This window comes from Antennarius striatus, chromosome 15, assembly GCF_040054535.1.
Source record: "Antennarius striatus isolate MH-2024 chromosome 15, ASM4005453v1, whole genome shotgun sequence".
Taxonomy (NCBI): Eukaryota; Metazoa; Chordata; class Actinopteri; order Lophiiformes; family Antennariidae; genus Antennarius; species Antennarius striatus.
The window spans coordinates 1,129,630-1,155,432 of record NC_090790.1 but is presented as its reverse complement, the minus strand read 5'-3'; the positions used below and the strand labels follow the sequence as shown (position 1 = coordinate 1,155,432).

Here is a 25,803-nt window from a genome sequence, read left to right as displayed (position 1 = left end):
ACCTGAGGGTGTTTCTCCTTAGGTTAATTTGTAATTTGCTTGGTTTCTCCATCACAGGAGTAGCAGGTCGGCCTTCTAACTCTTCCTACCCACTAGAAATTACAAAAAAATCATAGACTACATTCCACCTCTGCTCCACAAGGTGGTGGAAGCTCTTCCTGTCTGTCATTGCCTCCCCCATAAATACAGGCATGAATAGGCAGGACTTCCTCTTTGTCACCAAACACATGCTGCTGAAGCTGGAGATGTATGCTGTCTTTGGTATTTTATTGTAAGTTAAGTTTGTCTTTATTGAATACAATTTATTGTGCATTTAAGTTGGAGTTAGACCAATGTTAATTTAATCACGCATTTTACTAATTTCATGTTTACATTTTTTCAGATTTCCCCACTGTGGGACTAATAAAGGTATATCATATCTTAAAGCTGTTGTTTATTGTATATAGTATGGTAATTATTTCCCTGCTTCACAGAACCACTAGCATCACTGGCACTCATCCAGAGCGTCACCAATGAAGGACTCAAACAGAACCTTTGCTTCCTGTGTAGTCAGTGTGGCTCCAGCTAGAACCTTAATTTCCAACAAAATTGGTCCTTCGAGCCGGATAGCTGAGCCACACACCACGCAGTGACCTGACATGGCCAACGAACAACCAGCCAATGGAAGGCCTGCTGATGAGCCCACTGAACCTGAGCCCACTGAACGTCCTTCGGTTCCATACTATTCAGAGTGTGGATGGACCCGAAGGTGAAATAGACTCAACCCGGCTTTATGCAGACGATGAAGCCACCCCACAAGAGTTTCAAACAGAGCCTGGCCTATCATCTGAGCCCCTACTACCAACCTCTCAAACAGAGGACCAAATCTTATTGCCATCAGTACCTTATAAAGTCATCCTGAGCCCATATGTTCGTGACCCAGGGTCCGACCGAAAAGACCAGCAGGGCCCCCGGCTTCTATGCCACAGCAAAGACCATATACACGGTCCCAAGCCTCCCTCAGTTCTTATAGTAAGAGGGCTCATTCTAAAACAACCTCTAGTCTCCCTAGATCTCACACAAGTAGGCATTCTGGTAGCAGTCACACCTGTTTGACCTGTTTGAGTGAGCTCCAAGTCAGCATACGTGATGCAAAGAAGAACAGAGGTGAGCCGGAGGAGCTGAAAAGACAACTGGAGGAAAAAGAACTGGACGAGCAATGCAGACTGATTGATGAGAAGGCCAGACCTGCTCTGCAAAGGCAGGAAGAGGCACACAAGGAAAGGAGAGAATTTCCCAGTTTCCTTCAACAAAACCTGTCTGATGATGAATTTGATGCAGCTGCTACCCCCCCCCCCCTTCACCTAATATTGCCATCTCTTCCTTTTATGATCTGCCCCCGTCCAGAATATTTACCTCTGCTCCTTCAAGAATTGTACATGCTGACAGTCAAGTTCACTTTACCACTTTGTTGCCATGTCTGTGTGCTGTCCTCTGACTATCCAGTCGTTAACCCATCTGTTCCTGGTTCACTGGACCAGGAACACCCTTTGAAAGGTGTATCGATACACCTTTGGATGCTCTGTTGATCCAAACGAGTCAATTATTTTTTACTCGTTTAGCTCAACAGTCTAATACATTTTTAAAATAATTTATCAGGTACTATTTCATAGAAGGTCGACACGGTGGTGCAGTGGGTAGCATTGATGCACAGCAAGGTGGTTCTGGGTTTGAGTCCCGGTCCGTGTGGAGTTTGCATGTTCTCCCCGTGTCTGTGGATTCTCTCTGGGTTCTCCAGCATCCTCCCACCTCCAGAAACATGAACTTCAGGTTGATTGGCCGTTCCAAATTGACCGTAGGAGTGAGTGTGTGTTCATACAAGTGCTGGTTTAGAAATATGCTGATTAGAAATATACAATACTTCACTACTACACGACCCACCATTTGGGAGAATCTGGTCTGTGATTGAGATTTGTTGAACCTTTAATCATGTCCACTTATTAAAGCACACTTTACTCTGTCTGTGATGGACGTCAGCGCTCATGTTGCTGTCAGACTTGCTGATTTCTGAGACTTTCTGTTGTTAGATCTCAAATGGACAGAAACACTGCCTGAAGTCACTCAGATGGCGCTGACAGGAGCAGCTCAGGTTTGGAACAGCTAGAGATGAGACAAAGACGAGTGTCCGGGTCAGAACGGAGAGCCTCACCCAGCCAGAGGAGTGGTGGACGATGTTGAGCCTGCCAGCGGTGGGCTCATGGGGTCCATGAAGCTGCAGGGGGTCAGGATACTCATCATCAGACGGCCCCACGTGGCAAAGTTCATGTTCATCTGGGCGGCTCGTAAGAAGTGCTTTCCTGAAAGGAGACATGAGTGTAATGTGATGACGAGTATTTAAGTATTGATAAAGGAACCTCCATCAGTCTTTGATTCACCTTCAGCAGTTTAATTACAGCCTCAGGTTAAAATTACAGAAATGTTATATTTATATTGAGCAGTTAATAATTTGTATAAACCACAATTTCTGTGGTTCTAAAAAGCAGAATTATTCATTTTATTGATGGTGCGAAGAAACTGTAGGTAGTACAATGTCCTCCTTCACACCTCAAGGTCCACAGCTGGAATATGAATGACACACAGCTACGTTAACTACTGCAGATTAACTTGATTCACTGAACATCTGTGTGAAGCACTGACTGATCACTGTGGCAAAGGCTACACAGACCCCCAACCAGTGGAAGAGACATCAGGACAGGTAGAGCATCCAGGATGTAGTCACAGGTGCCCCCTCCTGAGCCCCTGTCTAAAATGTGTCTGTGTTCACTCTCAGGTTCTGGAACCACCATTAAACCCAAACCCTACCTGTCAGACAGGAACCTAAAGGCAATGACAAAACCCTTAGTGGAGCTAGATGGCGCTCTGCTGTCACGTACAACAAAACCACAAAGACTAATGTTCATGGGCACTGGTTCAGTATGTTTTAGCACAAAATGATTGGGGGTACAGAATCTACCCCTTTAAACACCCTAAAATGGCTCTTTCCTCATTTGCCCCACCCTTCCCATTGAGTAGTTTTATTAATCCTGCTGAAGAACAGGACAAAGCCACAGACATTGATACCCTACCAGTTGAGGCAGGTTTTCCGGGGTGACACGGAGCAGCTCAGTACCTTTCTCTTTGGGGAAGATTCTCCTCTGCCTCTGGAGCTTGGAACGACGCTCAATGACAGGATTGATGAAAGTCACCTGGTGAGGGGCACAGCATCAGGTCATCAGGGGATAATGAATATTCACAATTTAGGGCACTTTTAGACAGATGATGTGCAGAGTTGTGGCAACTACAGAGGAATAAAGCTGATGAGCCATACAAGGAAGTTATGGGAGAGAGTAGTGGAAGCTAGACTAAGGGCAGAAGTGAGGATTTGTGAGCAGCAGTATGGTTTCATGCCAAAACAGAGTACTACAGATGCAGTATTTGCTCTGAGGACGTTGATAGAGAAGTACAGAGAAGGCCAGAGGGAGCTGCATTGTGTTTTTGTAGATCTGGAGAAAGCTGATGACAGGGTGCCCAGAGAGGAACTGTGGTATTGTATGAGGAAGTCTGGAGTGGCAGAGAAGTATGTTAGAGCGGTGCAGGACATGTATGAGGACTGTAAGACAGTGGTGAGGTGTGTGTAGGTGTGACAGAGGAGTTCAAGGTGGAGGTGGGACTACATCAGGGATCAGCTCTGAGCCCCTTCTTGTTGCTATGGTGATGGACAGGCTGACAGACCAGGTTAGACAGGAATCTCCATGGACTATGATGTTTGCAGATGACATTGTGATCTGTAGTGAGAGCAGGGAACAGGTGGAGGAGAAGCTAGAGAGGTGGAGGTTTGTCCTGGAAAGGAGAGGAATGAAGGTTAGCCGCAGTAAGACAGAGTACATGTGTGTGAATGAGAGGGACCCAAGTGGAAGAGTGAGGTTAGAGGGAGAAGAGATCAAGAAGGTGGAGGATTTGAAGTACTTAGGGTCAACAGTCCAGAGCAATGGAGAGTGTGGAAAAGAGGTGAAGAAGCGTGTCCAGGCAGGATGGAACGGGTGGAGGAAAGTGTCAGGTGTGATGTGTGATAGAAGAGTTTCAGCTAAAATGAAAGGAAAGGTGAACAAAACTGTGGTGAGACCAGCGATGTTGTTTGGTCTAGAGACAGTGTCCCTGAGGAAAAGACAGGAGACAGAGCTGGAGGTAGCAGAGATGAAGATGCTGAGGTTCTCTCTGGGAGTGACCAGGATGGATAGGATCAGGAATGAGTACATCAGAGGGACAGCACATGTTAGAGGTTCTGGAGATAAAGTCAGAGAGGCCAGACTGAGATGGTTTGGACATGTCCAGAGGAGAGATAGTGAATATATTGGTAGAAGGATGCTGAGTTCTGAACTGCCAGGCAGGAGGCCTAGAGGAAGACCAAAGAGGAGGTTTATCGATGTAATGAAAGAGGACATGAAGGTAGTTGGTGTGAGAGAAGAGGATGAGAAGACAGGGTTAGATGGAGGACACTGATTGGCTGTGGCGACCCCTGAAGGGAAAAGCCAAAAGGAGAAGAACACTTTTAAACAGATCACAACTTTTTTCAGTTTACAACAGAAAAACACACAAAATGATTTCTCTGGTGTGATAATTATAAGAAGTCAAACATGAATTATTTTGACATGATATCAACTGTTGGATGTGGAATAATAGAACACACCCAGTGTGAAGATGGACTGTGGTTGGATTCTAAATACAGGAGTCTTTAGGTTTCAAATGAAAGTTCCTCAGAACAAGCCTGTCCTCTGTTCTGGTTCTACCTTTATTGAATCTATTCTAGCAGGATGTTAATGAAGTTCACTATAAAGCACTAAAGTTAAAAGTGGAATGTTCAGAAGGTAAAGAACAGAAGGTGAGGACCTCGATGAAGAGGATGCCCTGAGGCTCCAGGTGCAGACACATGCCATGTCGCCGGTTGTCCAGGAAGTCCTCCAGCCGCAGGAATTTGACCCCTCTCAGCGCTCGCCAGTCCTTCCAGTAGATGGCGACCTCCAGCTCCCTGGACTGGACCAACAAACAATTCAGAGGCTGGAGGAAGAATGATGGGGTAGAGTCGTGGGGTATCTAACACGATGAGTGACCCTCCAATGACTACATGTGATACCATATAGAGACAGCTCATTTAAATGTCATACTGTAATGTATTGTAATATAGTTGTAGTCGTTCTGAGAGAATGTCTGAAATATTTGTTATTCATTTATTCAGGTCTGATTCAACATCCGCAGATGTGGAGAAGAGAATCAGTTCGCCTGACGCCCGACTGTCGCAGGAGACACGCCCGACTGTCGCAGGAGACACGCCCGACTGTCGCAGGAGACACGCCCGACTGTCGCAGGAGACACGCCCGACTGTCGCAGGAGACACGCCCGACTGTCGCAGGAGACACGCCCGACTGTCGCAGGAGACACGCCCGACTGTCGCAGGAGACACGCCCGACTGTCGCAGGAGACACGCCCGATTGTCGCAGGAGACACGCCCGACTGTCGCAGGAGACACGCGTGACGTGGTCAGAAACACGCGTGACGTGGTCAGAAACACGCGTGACGTGGTCAGAAACACGCGTGACGTGGTCGGAGACACGCGTGGTGCGGTAGGAGACACGCGTGATGCGGTAGGAGACACGCGTGATGTGGTCGGAGACACGCGTGGTGCGGTAGGAGACACGCGTGATGCGGTAGGAGACACGCATGATGTGGTCGGAGACATGCATGGTGCGTTAGGAGACACGTGTGATGCAGTCGGAGACACGCGTGATGTGGTCGGAGACATGCGTGATGCGGTAGGAGACACGCATGATGTGGTCGGAGACACTTGTGATGTGGTCGGAGACACGCGTGATGTGGTCGGAGACACGCGTGATGTGGTCGGAGACACGCGTGATGCGGTAGGAGACACGCGTGATGCGGTAGGAGACACGCGTGATGCGGTAGGAGACACGTGTGATGCGGTAGGAGACACGCGTGATGCGGTAGGAGACACGCATGATGCGCTCGGAGACATGCATGGTGCGGTAGGAGACACGTGTGATGCGGTCGGAGACACGCGTGATGTGGTCGGAGACACGCGTGATGTGGTCGGAGACATGCATGGTGCGGTAGGAGACACGTGTGATGCGGTCGGAGACACGCGTGATGTGGTCGGAGACACGCATGATGCGCTCGGAGACATGCATGGTGCGGTAGGAGACACGTGTGATGCAGTCGGAGACATGCATGGTGCGGTAGGAGACACGTGTGATGCGGTCGGAGACACGCGTGATGTGGTCGGAGACACGCGTGATGTGGTCGGAGACATGCATGGTGCGGTAGGAGACACGTGTGATGCAGTCGGAGACACGCGTGATGTGGTCGGAGACATGCGTGATGCGGTAGGAGACACGCATGATGTGGTCGGAGACACTTGTGATGCGGTAGGAGACATGCGTGATGTGGTCGTAGACACGTGTGATGTGGTCGGAGACACGTGTGATGCGGTAGGAGACATGCGTGATGTGGTCGGAGACACGCGTGATGCGGTAGGAGACACGCGTGATGCGGTAGGAGACACGCGTGATGCGGTAGGAGACACGTGTGATGCGGTAGGAGACACGCGTGATGCGGTAGGAGACACGCATGATGCGGTAGGAGACACGCGTGATGCGGTAGGAGACACGCGTGATGCGGTAGGAGACACGCGTGATGCGGTAGGAGACACGCATGATGCGGTAGGAGACACGCATGATGCGCTCGGAGACATGCATGGTGCGGTAGGAGACACGTGTGATGCAGTCGGAGACATGCGTGATGCGGTAGGAGACACGCGTGATGTGGTCGGAGACACGCGTGATGTGGTCGGAGACACGCGTGATGCGGTAGGAGACACGCGTGATGCGGTAGGAGACACGCGTGATGCGGTAGGAGACACGCATGATGCGGTAGGAGACACGCATGATGCGCTCGGAGACATGCATGGTGCGGTAGGAGACACGTGTGATGCAGTCGGAGACATGCGTGATGCGGTAGGAGACACGCGTGATGTGGTCGGAGACACGCGTGATGTGGTCGGAGACACGCATGGTGTGATCGGAGCGTGGAGCAGCCTGGTGGAGGGTCCACATGTTGCTCACTGACAGTGAACCACTGACCCGTTCCAGTTCGATGCTGAAGCTCTGGTCCCAGGCCTCGTTACCCAGCGTCCTCCAGTGGGTGCGTCCCACCATCCTGTTGTCCACCTTCAGCACGGCACAGACGTCCGCTGGACACAACGACACACAGCTGTTACCCTGTGGCTCTAACATGCAGGTCAGGCGTCAGGTCAGGGGTCGGGTCAGGGGTCAGGTCAGGGGTCAGGTCAGGGGTCAGGCTGTGAAACCCAGTCAAAGAATCTAACACTGTTTATCTGACGTCATGTTTCTGTTCAGGAACACTGACTGGAGCGGTGATGTCACGTGTCCGGTGGTACTGGTGATTATCAGTGTTTGTGGTTTTCACCACTGTGGTCCACGTTGGCTACATTTAGATGTGAGTCAGCAGTCGTGTTGGACGTGCCTTCTCTCCACACCCAGACCCACTCAGACTGGACTCACAAAGAAGTGCTGGTGAGACGGATTTAGTGAAAAAGTGACTCTACAGTAAGAAGGAGCAGATCACAACTCCAGGCTCCTCCAGAGCCGTGTCTCTAGAGGGTGATGGAGATAGAGGGTGATGGAGATAGAGGGTGATGGAGATGGGGGTGATGGAGATAGAGGGTGATGGAGATAGAGGGTGATGGAGATAGAGGGTGATGGAGATAGAGGGTGATGGAGATAGAGGGTTATGGAGATAGAGGGTGATGGAGATAGAGGGTGATGGAGATAGAGGGTGATGGAGATAGAGGGTGATGGAGATAGAGGGTGATGGAGATACTGGGTGATGGAGATACTGGGTGATGGAGATAGAGGGTGATGGAGATAGAGGGTTATGGAGATAGAGGGTGATGGAGATAGAGGGTGATGGAGATAGAGGGTGATGGAGATAGAGGGTGATGGAGATAGAGGGTTATGGAGATAGAGGGTGATGGAGATAGAGGGTGATGGAGATAGAGGGTGATGGAGATAGAGGGTGATGGAGATAGAGGGTGATGGAGATACTGGGTGATGGAGATAGAGGGTGATGGAGATAGAGGGTTATGGAGATAGAGGGTGATGGAGATAGAGGGTGATGGAGATAGAGGGTGATGGAGCCAGGCCAAAGGTCCTTGACTTTTGTGCTGCTATATTTTTCATATATTTTTACAATACTTTGTGGTAATTTAATTAATTAATCAATCGTTATCCAATTTTTTGACACATCAAATGAAATGATGACATCTTTATGGTTGTAGAAGACTTCAATCATTTTGTGATCCAGGGGGACTTCTTGAGAAATTCCCCTCACCCCTCCCTGAGGGGCAGTGGGCAACCAATGGGGAACAAGTTGAGGTCAAGCACGTTGCTCAAGGGCACACGGGCAGGTGGACTAGCAGCACCGGGTTTGAACCGATCCAAAAGAAACCTGAGCAGGACTCACAGGACAGGTCATCAGCGCTGCGTCCTGATAGGCCGGCTCTCGCCTTCAGAGACTTCCCATCGGGTGTGGTCGAGATACTGGTCACATGACCACGGCTCGGAACACCATCCAACAGGTCCTGACAGCCCTTCAGACACACCTCCAACCGACCTGAGGAGAAAACACAGGAGACAGAACGGAAAAAAGGAACTCAGTGGAAGTCAAAGACAGATAATCGTCCCACGTGTGTTACATTACCGATTACCGACACACGCGAGTGTTACATTACCGACACACGCGAGTGTTACATTACCGACACACGCGAGCGTTACATTACCGACACAGGCGCGTTACATTACCGACACCGGCGCGCGTTACATTACCGACACCGGCGTGTTACAATACTGACACAGACGCGTTACATTAACGACACAGGTGTGTTACATTACTGACACCGGCGTGTTACATTACTGACACCGGCGTGTTACATTACTGACACCGGCGTGTTACATTACTGACACCGGCGTGTGTCACATTACTGACACCGGCCTGTTACATTACTGACACCGGCGTGTCACATTACTGACACCGGCGTGTTACATTACTGACACCGGCGTGTCACATTACTGACACCGGCGTGTAACATTACTGACACCGGCGTGTTACATTACTGACACTGGCGTGTTACATTACTGACACCGGCGTGTTACATTACTGACACTGGCGTGTTACATTACTGACACCGGCGTGTTACATTACTGACACCGGCGTGTTACATTACTGACACACGTGTGTTACATTACTGACACTGGCGTGTTACATTACTGACACAGACGCGTTACATTAACGACACAGGTGTGTTACATTACTGACACAGGTGTGTAACATTATTGACACAGGCGTGTTACATTACTGACACACGTGTGTTACATTACTGACACACACGTGTGTTACATTACTGACACACACGTGTGTTACATTACTGACACACACGTGTGTTACATTACTGACACACATGTGTGTTACATTACTGACACACACGTGTGTTACATTACTGACACACACGTGTGTTACATTACTGACACACACGTGTGTTACATTACTGACACACACGTGTGTTACATTACTGACACACACGTGTGTTACATTACTGACACACACGTGTGTTACATTACTGACACACACGTGTGTTACATTACTGACACACACGTGTGTTACATTACTGACACACACGTGTGTTACATTACTGATACACATGTGATACACGGAATACATCAAAAAAAATGTTGATTCAAAATGTTACAACCAAAAAACGTGAACTGTTGTACTGCTGCATATAATACTTGAGGTTAAAGAACATCGATTAAAACTAAGTAAACTTTGCTGGATAAACTCATGGAGGCATAAACAAAGTACAGTGGTACCTGTAACAAAATGAATTGGTTCTGGAAGAAATCTCGTAAGTAGAAAATTTCGTATGTAGAGACATTCGTAAGTAGAGGTACCACTGTAAATTAAATAAATAAGTGAACTGGATGCAAATCTGTGTTCATCACAACTGAACCACAAGAAATCATAGCTCAGAACAGAACTTCAACCAGTGATGACAGTCTATGTTTAGAACCTGTTAGACTGGCTGGTTTGAGGACGGAGGAAGAGGAGGAGAGCAGCGTGTTGGATGGCCTTTTGGGGGTGCTGTCGCTGGGCGAGGCTCCTGATGCCAGCTCCTCCTTGATGGCAGCGTGTTTGGGATGATTCTGAGGCAGCTCCCCCAGACGTCTCTCCAGGGAGAGACGCAGCAAATCCACTTTCTGGAACGACTCCTGCATCCGAGCCTGAGCCTGAGGACAGACAGCAGTGAATTCAGTGTTTAATCAGGGTCGGATTTGGTGGATCTGCAGAGTTGACCAATACTGAAGAAGATACTGGAAAGGCAGTTGGTCCTGATGATATACCTGTAGAGGTATGGAAGTGTCTAGGAGAGGTGGCAGTAGAGTTTCTGACTGGGTTGTTCAACAGGATCTTAGATAGTGAGAAGATGCCTGAGGAATGGAGGAGAAGTGTGCTGGTGCCCATTTTTAAGAACAAGGGAGATGTGCAGAGTTGTGGCAACTACAGAGGAATAAAGCTGATGAGCCATACAATGAAGTTATGGGAGAGAGTAGTGGAAGCTAGACTAAGGGCAGAAGTGAACATTTGTGAGCAGCAGTATGGTTTCATGCCAAAACAGAGTACTACAGATGCAGTATTTGCTCTGAGGACGTTGATAGAGAAGTACAGAGAAGGCCAGAGGGAGCTGCATTGTGTTTTTGTAGATCTGGAGAAAGCTGATGACAGGGTGTCCAGAGAGGAACTGTGGTATTGTATGAGGAAGTCTGGAGTGGCAGAGAAGTATGTTAGAACGGTGCAGGACATGTATGAGGACTGTAAGACAGTGGTGAGGTGTGTGTAGGTGTGACAGAGGCTACCTACCTCTGCCAGGATGCGGCGGTCCTGGATCTTCCGCCCAGTCATCTGCTTCACCACCTTCTTGGCACCTTCTACCACGGCTGCTTCAATCTTCATGTGGTGCAGTAGCTCAGCAATCCGCAGCTCCAGAGGACTGATCATCTCCACAGGATGACCTGAGAGAATGAGAGCACATCACTCTAAAGGTCTACGTATGTACATGTAGTATTTATACCACTGACAGACAACTCCATCCAACCACAACACAGAGCAGCACAGGCCCTCCTGGTTCAGCAGTATCCCATGTGACACTACTGAGACGTCTCATCAGTTCAGATGTCTTGGTCTGCGCGCTGCTGTAGATCAGAAGAACTATGTATAGAAATGTCGTGATGATTACCATGAGAGTCATCTTCATCTTTCGCCTGACTGACTTTGACTATCTGCATGCGCAGAAGCTCAATTTTTGTACGACTGTCCTGCAGCATTTGTTGGGCTGCTGACAGCATCTTCCTGTCCTGGAAAACAAAGACAGATGAAGCAGACATGAATTGCTCATCTGCATAAGATAACAACATACTGGTTGGAGTAGAGTGTCATCTGTGTCAGAACACTGACAAACGTGCACCTGTGTGTGACCTGTGTACCTTGACGGAGCCGTTGGTGTACGTCTGGATCATGTTGTCAGCACCCTGTTTGACTTTGGTCTCCATGGTGAGCTGCTTCTTCAGGGTGATGAGTCGACTGGCCAGCGGTGACATCACCTCTTCCCACTGACAGGACTCTGATACCTGGCTGTCTTCTTCCTCTGAACAACCTGCACCAGAACATTGACAGGGTGGGTTTGGTTCCATAAAAACACATGAACCGCTCCCTGGAGCTGAACTCAAGGTAACGACAGCAGAGAGTAGAACGTCTGCAGGCTGAACCAAACCACGTCTGTCATGACGTCTGACCCACACAGCACTGAAGTCACTTAAAAGTCAAGTCAATCGTCCTGGAATATGGAGGAAAACTGTCTCTACAGTTAAAGCTTCCCTGGGTTTCTCTGGTCCTACCTGTCTCAGGTAGTTTCTTCTGGCTTAACTCCACAAACACACCGAGAAAAAAATGATGACTGATGAACAGAATAAGGAGACAGCCCTCGACATTATTTATGAAAACCATGAAAAGTTGAACAGCTGCCCCTAGCTTAGATTTGACACCAGACTGAATCATCTGAGCACTATTTGCACTATAACTTAAAGCTTCTAGGTCACCATATTGTTTTCTTTGCCCAACCTCTCATGTCATTTTAGTCATTCAAACTTTCTGGATCTTCCCAATGATCCATATCACCACCACAACCTAACGGCTTGTTCCTGACCCCTATCCTACCTCTGACATCGATTTCCTTGTTCAGAACTTTTTGAGATATCCTGCTGACTGACAAACAATCTACAAAATCATGACCTCCTTGGTGGACGACACTAAGAGCACACCTGGATCCACACCTCCATCATGACCCACCTCCTCACCTAGACAACGCCCCCCATCCCCAGGTCCCTACGGATGTCTGGAGACATTGGCCAGCAAACAAGCGAAGAAGCAGACAAACAAACATGCATCAAAATACAGGATAGGTTCAGTTCAAACATCTATCATTGCTAATTATGGAGGTATAAATTTAAAAAATTTGAATAAAGTCAGGGCGATACGGTGGCGCAGTGGGTAGCGCTGTCACTGCACAGCAAGACAGTTCCGGGTTCGAGTCCCGCACTGTTTGGAGTTTGCATGTTTCCCAGTGTCTTGAATGAACGAATGAATGAATAAAGTCAGGCGTTCAACAAAACCATTCATCCCACGGGTACAAATATAGTCTCAACAGTCTCCTACTGACCTGTCTTAAATAGTGGTTGGACTGCAGACCATGGTGGTCTGTAGTCCAACCACAGGTTTATGGTTTCCTTTCTAAAAACATCCACCTCAGTGATGATGGTGACCATGTGCTGCTGCTGGTACCTGTGCTGGTGTCCTTCTCCGCGGACATGGACCTGGCGTTGAGCTCCTGCAGGTCTCTGTGCATCTTGTCCAGCTTGCGGCTCGAGGCTCTGAGCTGTCCCTCCACATCGGCTGCGCTCTTGCGACTGGTGACGGCCCTCCTCATCCTCTCTGCTGCCTCCTTGATCTTCAGCTCACGCTGGATCTCCTGCCTCAGCAGAGTACGAGCATCTTCCAACCGCTGCTGGAACACCGGGTCCAGGATGTCCCCCTCATCCAGATCCTGCAGGTCACCACCCTGAGGGACACACCACATCCAGTTTCTGATCGCTATGGTTACTTCTACTGAAAAGACAGATGACTTCTCAGAGCTGCCTCCCCAATGGAGTGCTCTATAATCCTTATTCCTGGACATCGCCTTTAGACAGGCATGATGAAGATGAACTGGTACTGATGAAGACCACCCAGAGAAACCGCATGCTGGTTCCTCATTCTGTCACTGCACCTAAAGCCAATCTCCTGATCATGTGTGATGATCTAGACCTGCACATTCTGAACACACCCCAGTGAACATCTGAATCATCATCACTGGATTTCTCGCACAAGTCAATTTTGAATCAGTCCTATAAATTTAAATCTTCTGGATCCCCAGATCTAGAACATGGGTCAGTTCTTGATCTACTCCATGTCCAACACTGACTTCAATTCATATTTACTAATGAATTTGGTACTCCAGATGTAATTGTTTTTTTATTTAGATGTTCATAACTTTAACTGAGATCTTCACTTCATTTGTCGTCCAGTTTGTAAAAAAAAAGCCAACGACTTTGTTTTCACTGGTATCAATCAAAACCATGGGTTGACACCGACAGATTGATCAGCTATTGGCTTAAACAAGAGTTAGTTTTACCTCCAGAGAGTAGTGCATCCTGGGATGCGCTTCAACAAAAATGTGTGCATCCCAATATGACATTTATATATCCCAAAAGTAATAACAGAATATACGGTAGAAGCGTATATTCGTAAAATATAAAAACTAAACAAACGGTTAATTTTAATGATTCTATTAATAACAACGTACCTGTTTAACTAAAAAAAGAAAAAAAAGAAAAAAGTTTACTTTCATATTATGTTTATTGAAATGTTAGAGCCTGGTACTCATTCTTAAACAAACAGTTTTAGAAATAAAGATGTAATAGTTTTTTTCACTTTTGCTTTTCAGTCAATAGTTTTCTTTTCCTTTAATTAATATATTCTCCTGTGGACACTGAACCAAGCTGACAGAACCTTCACACACATTTTTTGTAAGCTGCACCCTCATTACTTTGTTTTGGGTGCTGACATTTCGCCGTGCCTCACCTATGGAAACAATCGTGTCCATTCTGGTAGAGATATTCGGATTTTTGCTGGTTTTTTCTTGGCTTCTGCTCCGTCTTTATCCGTAATGCCCACAGTGATATCTGTCTCTTTTTCTTCATTAACTTTTGATAGTTTTTCATTCAAGAAAACACTCATTGTCACCTGGTTTTGCTCCAACTTTTGCATCTTTTTCAGAGGCATGGTGATAAGTAATATGGTAATCCCTTGATTATTCACGCTTCAAGACGCATGGCTTCACTACATCACAGATTTTTAAAATTATATAGTGATATATATATATATATATGTACTGTATATATATATATATGCTCTCTCTGAGATTTTAAATTTCATCTCATCGAGGTCAAGGGAGAGCACGAGAGGTGAAGAGCAAGTGTCTCCTATGAGCTGTAGTCATGTGATCCCGTACCAGCATGCCATTGGCTGACAGCATCCATGTGTGTGCACTGCCTTCTGAGACTCACGGTTCCTCCAGCAGGTTTACAAAAATGCTTTAAACAGTCTGTCAGAGTGTGAGAAAAGGTAATACAGATAGAAGGCGGTTTAATGTCAGTATGGGGGGGGGTTTAAATTATACGTAAATAATAAAATAGATATTTGGTCGCTATATCACGGATTTTCACGGTTTGCCGGTGGTCCTGGAACACATTAACCACGAGTAACGAGATTATACTGTACTCTATAATACTGTACTACTCCTCACTGTCTCACTGCAGCGTTTAAACCAGCAGACGTCGTGTTGCCGTTGGGTTGACTTTAATCAGAATGAATCACACAGGTGAGTCTCGTGACCAGAAACTCGTGCGAGATGAAAACATAATGGAGATTTCCGTGTCTGAAATTGAAGTGAAGAAATGAATAAATTGTGAATATCTTTTGTGTTTCTTCCCGATATTATATCGCTGAAAAGGTAGCATCGATTTGTTTTTATTGTAAGTATTTAAAGCTAGCATCCCAGTGACGCACGTTGTCTGACGATCCTGTCAAAAGATGTGCGTCAAAGACGTTAAAGAAGAGGCAGAAAGACGGTAATTTAACACCCACAGGTCAGTCCCCCTCCGAAAAACACGGTCCATTCCCATGTCCCCCCTCCAGTGCTGAGGCAGATCAGTTCAACATCAATATGAAATGAATGACTACAACCCAAGAACACCGTCAGCACCACAACCCCAACAAGGGAACAATCAGACCAGTTGGATACCGGTTCCTGCAACCACACCAGACAGAACAGGAAGTACCCCATCACAGGGGACCAGGACTGGAGGAAGACCTGGCGATTTGACCAGGAGTTCACCAACAGCAGATGTCAGAAGGTTTCCCCTCGTGGACATCAGTCAGGTTGGCCGTCCATCTGTCAGAAGACTCATTGTTCTGTAGCTCTGAATGGAGAACGCTTCAGAAGAGAGTCCAGAGAATCATCAGCTGCTTCAACAGCCAGAAGCTAGAAGGAGACACTTCTTCAGGTTTAGCATGTCTGTCATTTGAAAGAATAGAACGTGTCATCAATCACCAAAACGTCAGCTGAACTCACATGACCAGCTCGCACCACGTGCTGCGTGACGTGTGGGAGCACTAAAGGGACACGTGGCACGAAAGAACAGAGGTTCTCGTGATCCACCACTGTTTCAACAAGTGTCCAAATGCGATCTGGTTCTGTTCAGACTGGACCACATCATCGGCTAATCTGACAGGTTGCCGTAGCAACGACGTCGGGGCAGAGTCGTCATTCAGACCGTGTGATGTGTGAGGTCATAGAATTGAGACGGCGGCAACAACAACAACAACAACGAACATGAAGTTTTGTTACCATGGCGATATCACTGTCTGGTAGACACACACACACACACACACACACACACACACACCAGACTGTCAACTTCTCCCGTGTCTTACGCTCCGTAACGCGACGCTCTTCCTTCTGGAGTCTTACTCTCACGTCAAGGAAATGACGTCACAGTCCGCCGTATCCGATCAGTGTTTGGAGCTGTTCACACCGAGACGCATCTGTCCAGATCCGATATTAAACTACCTCCAGAATGTGGTTAAAACCCGTCCTGCAAAACTCAGAGGTCATGTGGTGTGGGCTGTCCAGACTACAACCGAACATCTGATATCAATCTGGATGGGATGAGAATCCGATGCAGGCGGCTGAAGATCGGCGGTTCGATTCCCTCTGGGTCCCAGAGACACGGATCAATCATCCCGACACCGACGGATGAGAACTAAAGTTACATTTGATTTTGTTACAACTCATTTAAATTAACATCAAATTGTGGTTCAACCCCTGGTTTCTGTCTGTGAGGAGTCTCATGAACAGAACAAGAATGGTCACTGACTATTACTATCATTACTATCATTACTATTATTATTATTACTATTATTACTATCATTACTATTATTACTATCATTACTATTATTACTATTATTACTATTATTATTATTACTATCATTACTATTATTACTATTATTACTATTATTAATGTTGTCGTTCTGACACTGAGCCCCTCCTGACCGTCCAATCAGAGACTACGTTCAGATATGACGTCACTACTCAAAGGAAATAAATGAGATTATTCAGAGAAAGTTTCCTGGAGACCGACTTTGACTCGGAGCATCGGTCCTGAAGTTCTGGTCCCGTTCGGGTGACAGAACCGGTCCCCAGAGCTGCTCCAATCAGTTCAGCTGCGGGTTCGAGTCCCGCCGGTCTCCTCCCCCCGCAGCAGGAACGGCGGAAACCAGAAGAACCGGACTACCGGGTGTCTGACAGAGGACCGGAATGAGGCCCCGTGTGAACGGGTTCCAGTCCCGGGACAGGAACTCACCTGCACTGGAGCACCTGCCATGGGGCCGACAGGTGAGCCGGAAACTCACATTCACACCAGTCTGCGGACACCCGGAACCACAACCGCTCCGGTGTGAATGGAACCCCGATCCGGGTCGGTCTGGGTCGATCCGGGTCGAGCCGGTCTTGTGTTCGCGGTCGGAACAAATCCGCACAGACTGAAGCTGGATTCAAACAGACCACAGGCGGACTGACGTCATCCCACCGCGGCTGGACTGGTTGGTCGTTAGTAGTGACGCTGAGGCTGCAGCAACCAATCACAGTGGGCTATTCGGTGCACCTGCCGCGGTGTCCTCGTGAGGCGTTCAGGGGCCTCAGTTCTTCCCAGAACTCATTCCAGTGTTTCGGTCACGTTAGTCCCAACAGTCTGGTCCTCAGACTCTGACCCCGGTCCTCACACCCCGGTCCTCACACACCGGGTCCTCACACCCCGGGTCCTCACACCCCGGGTCCTCACACCCCGGGTCCTCACACACCGGGTCCTCACACCCCCGGTCCTCACACCCCGGGTCCTCACACCCCGGTGTTCAGGGTCCGACCCGTTCACCCTTCATGATGCTCCAACACAACAGTCAGTCAACACGTCACCACCAGGATGTCATTTATGAACAGACAAGCCACACCCCCAACAAAATTATGGGTTGTTTTTTTATTATTTAACAATGTTAACACACAACATCCCATAATAGAAAAAAACAATATTCCAAACCTTAGATACAGTATGAAAACCTCTGCTTCTGCAATTATATCAGATCAGAAACGATCAATCAGCTGATCAACAAACAACAACTTTTTTATTTAATTTTTTTATTTTATACTCAGTTAACCCTCAAAGGGAAAGTAGTGGAAAAGTCTAGAGTCAAATCACATCACGTGGATATATTAGTGTGTACAGGTCCTGAACACACACACACACACACACACACACTCCTTTGTGGTGAGCCCACATGAGGAACGTGTAAGGGGGACGGCGCCTTGCTCAAGGGCGCCTCAGCAGTGCTCCGGAGGTGAGCTGACTCCTCCCACTGTCAGCTCACACTCCAGGTGTTTTTGGGTGGGAGGGGGAATCGAACCGCCGATCTTGGAGCATTGGACGACCGGCTCCACCACTGAGTCCCTGCCCCCCCATTGACACACAGCTGATCACTGCCGGGGGGGTCTGACACCCCAAGAGGTTCAATCCCAGGAGCATCGCCTCGGATGACGTCAGAGACCGTAGAGATCAGAGACAGTAATTCTGTGTTGTTTAATTTTTTAACGTAAGCCCCCCCCACATGTTTTCCTTTTCTTTGTTCAGAACACTCTCCTGTGTTTCATGAATATTGTGTTCATCATCTTTTTCTGTTCCATCATTCAGTAAAGAGTATTTTTACTGGACCTCCTGTAATGAACTGGAGGAAGAAACCTGATTTCTCTTTCCTGGAACGCTTTTGAATGTGAACATCTCATGTGGACGTGAAGTTCACACCAACACACTTTGTGTACATTTAGCAGGAAAATACCAGTAAAACTGGAACATTACAGCCGATGAGACTTTTATAATGTCAACGATACCCAGTATTCTGAAACCTGGTGTACTTTGATTGACTGCATGTACTTTATGAAGTGAAAACAAGTATTAGTGTTTGACATAATAATGTCATTTAGAGTGGAATACCCAGAGTTTTGGTAAAGTGTGTGTGCAGAGAAAGAAGTGTTCTATTTAGAAATGAAGAGTTAGTGTTTCTGTAACAGGATGTGTGTTTGAGAAGAGAACGAACCCTCTGGTCGGTCGTGTTTGTAGGAGAGTCTGTGTTCAGGGTTTCATGTGACTGCTGTCTGGACCGACGCCGGTTAGCGACTGAAACAAACTGTATTTACTGTATTTGAATGAACTCACTTGAAAACCTCACGGTGTCACGTTTTAACTCCACCCACTACCGCCCAACCAATCACAGCGCATTGATAAACATGCTGACAGTTGGATATTTGTTCGTCTGTTTCTTTATGAGTCATAAAGTTTATACGGTGACATGCGGGGTGGTGGTGGGGGGGGGGGGGGCACGGCCTCACCTGCCATCATGAAAGAAAAAATGAAAAATGGAAAAAAAAGAAAATCCAGTGACGTGTTTTAAGTTATTTTCTGTTTAACGTCACCAATTTTAGGTTATTTTTACTCGAAATCGCGGAATTTTCACATTTACCACTGAAATACTGATCAGAGATCTATAGTGAGACATTGATCGATTGATCAATGACTAGATTAGCTGTGCTGGGGGCTAAACAGTGAGACCGTAATGCTAACTCTCTGTATGTCGCTATTAAAGTGTTAAAATGTTTGCTCAATGAACTAAATGTCCATAATTTAGCTAATGTATATAATGTAGTTATTTTTACCACCTAATGTTCTGCCATTTTTTTCACATGATGTTAAACAATGTTGATAACACTAGAACTCCCAATTGACTGATTTCAAAATTTACAATGACATAACTTGGTTTAAAAAAACTTATCTACCAATAGGAGCCTGACTTTTCCTGAATGTGTGTATATTTTATTCTGACAGTGTTTGATCATTAATATTTCAAAACACAAAAGAGATCTGAGAAGTGACTACTGGATATTATTTATATATATTTTGGATTATCAGTAAAATAACCAAGAATAAATTGGTGGAAATGGTAAAAACACATCAGGACACTAAATTAAAACGATAATGATTGAGTGTTTTATTTTTTTAATTGACGCAACATAACTTCTCTACAATCAAACATCCAAATTTGAACTTTGAAATAAAACAAATTAAACTCTGTGAAATAAAAACAATCGTATCCTGCTTCAGAACACGTCGGTGTCATTATTAGACCTTAACAATGAAAACTATTAACTATGAACATTCAATAACCCTGTGATGCCCCCCCCCCAGCTGGAGACACTGATGTTACCATACCAAGATGGTTTGCTAATGGCTCCCAATCACTCACAGTCAACACAGGTAACCTGTACCTTCCATCTGCAGCTCCCTCGACCTTATGACATGTGACACAATCATCCTTTGCTTTGTTTTTCTGACACATTCTCCTCTTGGTACTGTCTTCTCCTCTCCATCTTCTGCTGCTCCAAAGGGGCTCTTCTCCATCATCTGTCAGGCTTCTGCTTTCATGTGTCCTGAACAACGTTCCTCTGGAGTCGCATCATCAGGTTCCTCTGTGACATCATCTTATTGGTGCACTTCTTAACAGGATGGAAGCATTAATGGCAGCCAGGTTCAGAATATTATGACACACCACCGATGGCCCTCATCATGTAGGAGCTCACACTGAATACCCCCCCCCCCATCTGATCAAACACATCTACCCCAGCCTGGTTCTGTTGTGGTTCTGGACGTAACCGTCTCCAGTTTAGCCTCGTGGACACTTGTGATGCTGACAGCGGTGTGGGTTGTGATTAGAATGGAGACATGTTTTCTTGGTTAGCATTGATAGACTGTTAGGGTTGACTGTCACATGTCAGCCCCTCTTCAGTGTGTGTGTAGATCTTCATGTCAGACGGAGCCTTACAGTGGAGAGCTTTACATGTGATCATGAGGACTTTGAATTGTATTCTATGATTAATCGGGAGTCAATGAAGCGACGCTAGGACAGGAGAGATGTGCTTAGATAAAAACGGGAGATTTGAGATGGGTCGATAATTATTTAGAACAGTAGGGTCCAGGTTAGGTTTTTTGAGAAGTGGCTTAATTACAGCTACTTTAAAGGACCGTGGTACATATCCAGTAGATAAAGACATGTTAATTATATTAAGGAAGTGGTTGCCAAGTAAAGGTAGGGCTTCTTTGATGAGTTTAGTTGGAATTGGATCTAACAGACAGGAGGATGGTTTAGCTGAGGAGATTATTTTAATCAGCTGACTGATCTGTATTGGAGAAAAGACCTCCATAGAACCAAAGGGTTCAGGAGTCAGCTGTGTGTTTTCTGGATCTAAGGGACCTAAAGAAGGACCAGAGTTTGAGGATAGAACACCATTAATTTTGTCTCTGATGAGCAGGATCTTATTATTGAAGAAATTCATAAAATCATTGCTGTGGAGACTTGATGGAATACTAGGCACAAATGCACTGTGGTTCTTTGTCAGTCTGGATACAGTACTGAACAAGAATCTGTGATTGTTTCTATTGTCCTCCATTAATGATGAATAATAGGCTGCTGTAGCGGAACGAATCCCTTCCTGTGTTTATGTAAACCATCATGCCACGGTGTTCTAGTTTAGTACAACGCCTTTCCTCTCAAGTTTTTGGGATTACTGCTTTAATTATTTGGTATGAGAATTATACCAGGGAGCTCACATCCCCTGTTTTATAGTCTTATTTTTTAGTGGAGCAATCAAATCTAAGGTTTTTCACGGAGAGTCTGTTATATTGTCAACAAAGTCATCAATTTGAGATGGACTAACATCAACTGAATTAGGGAAATGACCCTCTGTGTAGTTCAACTGTGGGATTAAATGAAGCATTCTTGGGATTTCTTCCCCTAATTTAGAAATAGTATGATCTGATAAGTTTTAGTGTAAACTGTTTTTTGCAGGAAGAGAATTACAGAATAGCCGAATGTACAAAGTTATCAGGCAGTGGTCAGAGAGGATAGGGTTATGTGGAAAGACGAGTTGCTGTTCAGTTTCAATCCCATAAATCAGGACTAAATCCGTAGTGTGCTTAAAGGTCCAATATTATTCTTATTAATTCATGTCATTCAGCTGACAGATGTCCAACTACACTGTACCTGAAATGTCTTGCCCCAAAGTGATCCGTGGTCCTCAGTATCTGTGATTGAATATTGATATATGCTCCGTGTTAATGGGCGTGGCTCTGAGCCCCCTCTATCACCCCCCCCTCTGATCTGCCTCTATCAACAACTCCCTCCCCCCATGTGTTGACGTGTTTTGTTTACATGTGCTGCATGAACGCGGGCTACCGCTACCGATCGGCCTTGGTTTGAACTTCTTTCAACTCTCAGTAACTTCGTTACGTTTCGCTCTGATCCTTCTCCCGTTTTTCTCTCTTGGTTCTCATGATATAACTGTTGAGTTTTCTGCGCTAAGCGTGGAGCTGCTTTCTCAGTCGGCTGAACGTGACTCGTGGCTCCTTGTGTAAACACTATGAGACCAGCCCGTCATCGTGGAGATTCTTTTTGAGGAAAACACAGTGTTAGTACATGGGATGGAAATCAGTGGACACGAGAGACGACTGAAACAGGATGTAATAATGTTTCCCAACAATCATCACAGACAATGAGAGATCACCGGCTAACACCGGCTAACACAGACTAATGACAGGTAAGAGAAAGTACATTGAGCTGTTGGCTGTTGCCTACTTAGTCCGCGTCCACTAACCTACGTCTCAGATACTGTTAATATTATAACAATGTAAGAAGCTATCTGAGAGTGGTTGTGTTGTAAACTGAAGGAACTCAAATACAGACCGAGTATGGAGATGTGTTCTATCACAACAATGTGAGGTGGTTCCACAGGAGAACTACATTGATGTGATTTTTGTCTTAATGTGGATATTGGAACGTGTTTGTCTGTGAAGGGACAACGAATGAAGAAACAGTCCAACACCGAATGGATGGCAGACGTAGATCTTTTTTGGTTGAATATGTGAATGTCAGCCTCCGAGAAGAGTAGTGATCCAAGGAGCTGCTCCGTCAAGGCCTACAGGACCAAGATACAACTGTTCCTGAGACACTTGTCTCTAACGGAGCCCTGAGCCACTCCCAGCTTTGATGTCATGGTTGATACAGGTGAGACTCCACCTCACCTGATGGAGCTGATCAGACTCCACCTCACCTGATGGAGCCGATGAGACTCCACCTCACCAGAGGGACCTGATCAGACTCCACCTCACCTGAGGGACCTGATCAGACTCCACCTCACCTGATGGAGCAGATGAGACTCCACCTCACCAGAGGGACCTGATCAGACTCCACCTCACCTGAGGGACCTGATCAGACTCCACCTCACCTGATGGACCTGATCAGACTCCACCTCACCTGATGGAGCAGATGAGACTCCACCTCACCTGAGGGACCTGACGAGACTCCATCTCACCTGACGGAGCCGATGAGACTCCATCTCACTCCGTCTTTGGTCATGAGGTCTGGACAATGACTAGAAGGACAAGATCAGGGGTACAAGCTACGTGAATAAGTTTTCTCTCCAGGGTTTTCTGGGCTCAGCCTTAGAGATAGGTTGAGATCAGACATCCAGGAGAGGCTAACTACCCATCCGTATAGAGTGGAGTCAGCAAAGGTGGGTCGGGAATCTGATCAGGATGGCCCCTGGATGCCTGACTAGGGAGGTGTTGCAGGCATGTCCTTCTAGGAGGAGACTCAGAGGTCGACCCAGGAGTCAGTGGAGAACCGGGTAAAGAGTCATGTCTTATGTTTTCTCCAAATTGGCAAACAATTTTGGAAATGTTCAGAATTTTCAATGAGAGCATTATCAGTCACTTTGTTGTGTTGCATAAATGTGTTGCATGTCAAACATTTGTCATAGGTTTGATTCGCATCTTTGATTTGGCAAAAGTTTTTCCTGATGCAACCCTCCGTATTTATCCGGGCTTGGGACCGGCACAGTAAGACACTGGCTTGTGTCCTCTTGTGGCTACAAAGGTGTGAATCAAACCTATGACTTCCATACCGGATCGGTCGAGCCCCGGGTTAACAACGACCGCCATCGGTGCTGTTGACCTACAGGGCGCCGGTGGAAATTGGACTACTGTTGGTCGAAGAAGGAGAGGAGGAAAGTGTGTTCGTAGGAGGAGAGAGAAGAGGAACACCAAGAGTATAGGACTGAGAGTAGGGACGTTGAATGTTGGAACTATGACAGGAAAAGGTAGAGAGTTGGTTGACATGATGCAGAGGAGGAAGGTAGACATACTGTGTGTCCAGGAGACCAGGTGGAAAGGTAGCAAGGCTAGAAGTTTAGGAGCAGGGTTCAAGTTGTTCTATCATGGTGTAGATGGGAAGAGAAATGGAGGAGGAGTTATCTTGAAGGAGGAGTTTGTTAGGAATGTCCTGGAGGTCAAAAGAGTGTCGGATAGAGTGATGAGTCTGAAGCTAGAAATAGAAGGTGTGATGTTCAATGTTGTTAGTGGGTATGCTCCACAGGTAGGATGTGAGCTGGAGGAGAAGGAGAAATTCTGGTTGGACTTTGATGAAGTGATGCAGAGCATGCCTAGAAGTGAGAGAGTTGTCATTGGAGCAGACTTCAATGGACATGTTGGTGCAGGAAACAGAGGGGATGAGGATGTGATGGGCAGGTTTGGTATCCAGGAGAGGAACGCAGAAGGACAGATGGTAGTTGACTTTGCAAAAAGGATGGAAATGGCTGTAGTGAATAGTTTCTTCCAGAAGAGGCAGGAACATAGAGTGACCTATAAGAGTGGCGGTAGGAGCACACAGGTAGACTACATCTGGTGTAGACGGTGTAACCTGTAGGAGATCAGTGACTGTAAAGTAGTGGTAGGTGAGAGTGTAGCCAAACAGCATAGGATGGTGGTGTGTAGGATGACTCTGGTGGTGAGGAAGATGAAGAGGACAAAGGCAGAGCAGAAGACGAAATGGTGGAAGCTGAAAAAGGAAGAGTGTTGCATGACTTTTAGGAAAGAGTTAAGACAGGCTCTGGGTGGTCAGGAGGTGCTTCCAGATGACTGGACAACTACAGCTAATGTGATCAGGGAGACAAGTAGGAGAGTACTTGGTGTGTCATCTGGAAGGAAAGTAGATAAGGAGACTTGGTGGTGGAATGAGGAGGTACAGGAGTGTATACAGAGAAAGAGGTTAGCTAAGAAGAAGTGGGACACTGAGAGGACTGAGGAGAGTAGACAGGAGTACAGGGAGATGCAGCGTAAGGTGAAGGTAGAGGTAGCAAAGGCCAAACAAGAAGCTTATGATGACTTGTATGCTAGGTTGGACAGTAAGGAGGGAGAGACTGATCTATACCGGTTGGCAAGACAGAGAGACAGAGATGGGAAGGACGTGCAGCAGGTTAGGGTGATTAAGGATAGGGATGGAAGTCTATTGACAGGTGCCAGTAGTGTGATGGGAAGATGGAAAGAGTACTTTGAAGAGTTGATGAACGTGGAAAATGAGAGAGAACAAAGACTAGAAGAGGTGACTGTTGTGGACCAGGAAGTAGCAAAGATTAGTCAGGATGAAGTGAGGAGGGCATTGAAGAGGATGAAGAGTGGAAAGGCAGTCGGTCCTGATGATATACCTGTAGAGGTTTGGAAGTGTCTAGGAGAGGTGGCAGTAGAGTTTCTGACTGGGTTGTTCAACAGGATCTTAGATAGTGAGAAGATGCCTGAGGAATGGAGGAGAAGTGTGCTGGTGCCCATTTTTAAGAACAAGGGAGATGTGCAGAGTTGTGGCAACTACAGAGGAATAAAGCTGATGAGCCATACAATGAAGTTATGGGAGAGAGTAGTGGAAGCTAGACTAAGGGCAGAAGTGAACATTTGTGAGCAGCAGTATGGTTTCATGCCAAAACAGAGTACTACAGATGCAGTATTTGCTTTGAGGATGTTGATAGAGAAGTACAGAGAAGGCCAGAGGGAGCTGCATTGT

At 46.6% G+C, this 25,803-nt stretch overlaps 1 protein-coding gene across 2 annotated transcripts in view; it reads right to left on the bottom strand.

The window, feature by feature from the left end:
- Positions 1–17,343, bottom strand: part of pkn3 (protein kinase N3) — a 43,910-nt gene extending 26,567 nt beyond the window's left edge. For both annotated transcript variants that reach the window (XM_068334746.1, XM_068334747.1), the window contains exons 1-11: positions 17,181–17,343; positions 13,000–13,276; positions 11,646–11,815; positions 11,399–11,516; positions 11,023–11,174; positions 10,175–10,391; positions 8,572–8,721; positions 7,170–7,279; positions 4,906–5,049; positions 3,149–3,224; positions 2,189–2,336 (exon numbers count right to left, since the gene is read on the bottom strand). In XM_068334746.1, the coding sequence (XP_068190847.1) occupies positions 2,189–2,336; positions 3,149–3,224; positions 4,906–5,049; positions 7,170–7,279; positions 8,572–8,721; positions 10,175–10,391; positions 11,023–11,174; positions 11,399–11,516; positions 11,646–11,815; positions 13,000–13,276; positions 17,181–17,201 (1,583 nt within the window). In that variant the 5' untranslated portion in view covers positions 17,202–17,343. The remainder of the gene's footprint in view (positions 1–2,188; positions 2,337–3,148; positions 3,225–4,905; positions 5,050–7,169; positions 7,280–8,571; positions 8,722–10,174; positions 10,392–11,022; positions 11,175–11,398; positions 11,517–11,645; positions 11,816–12,999; positions 13,277–17,180) is intronic.
- Between the last annotated feature and the right edge of the window lie 8,460 nt (positions 17,344–25,803).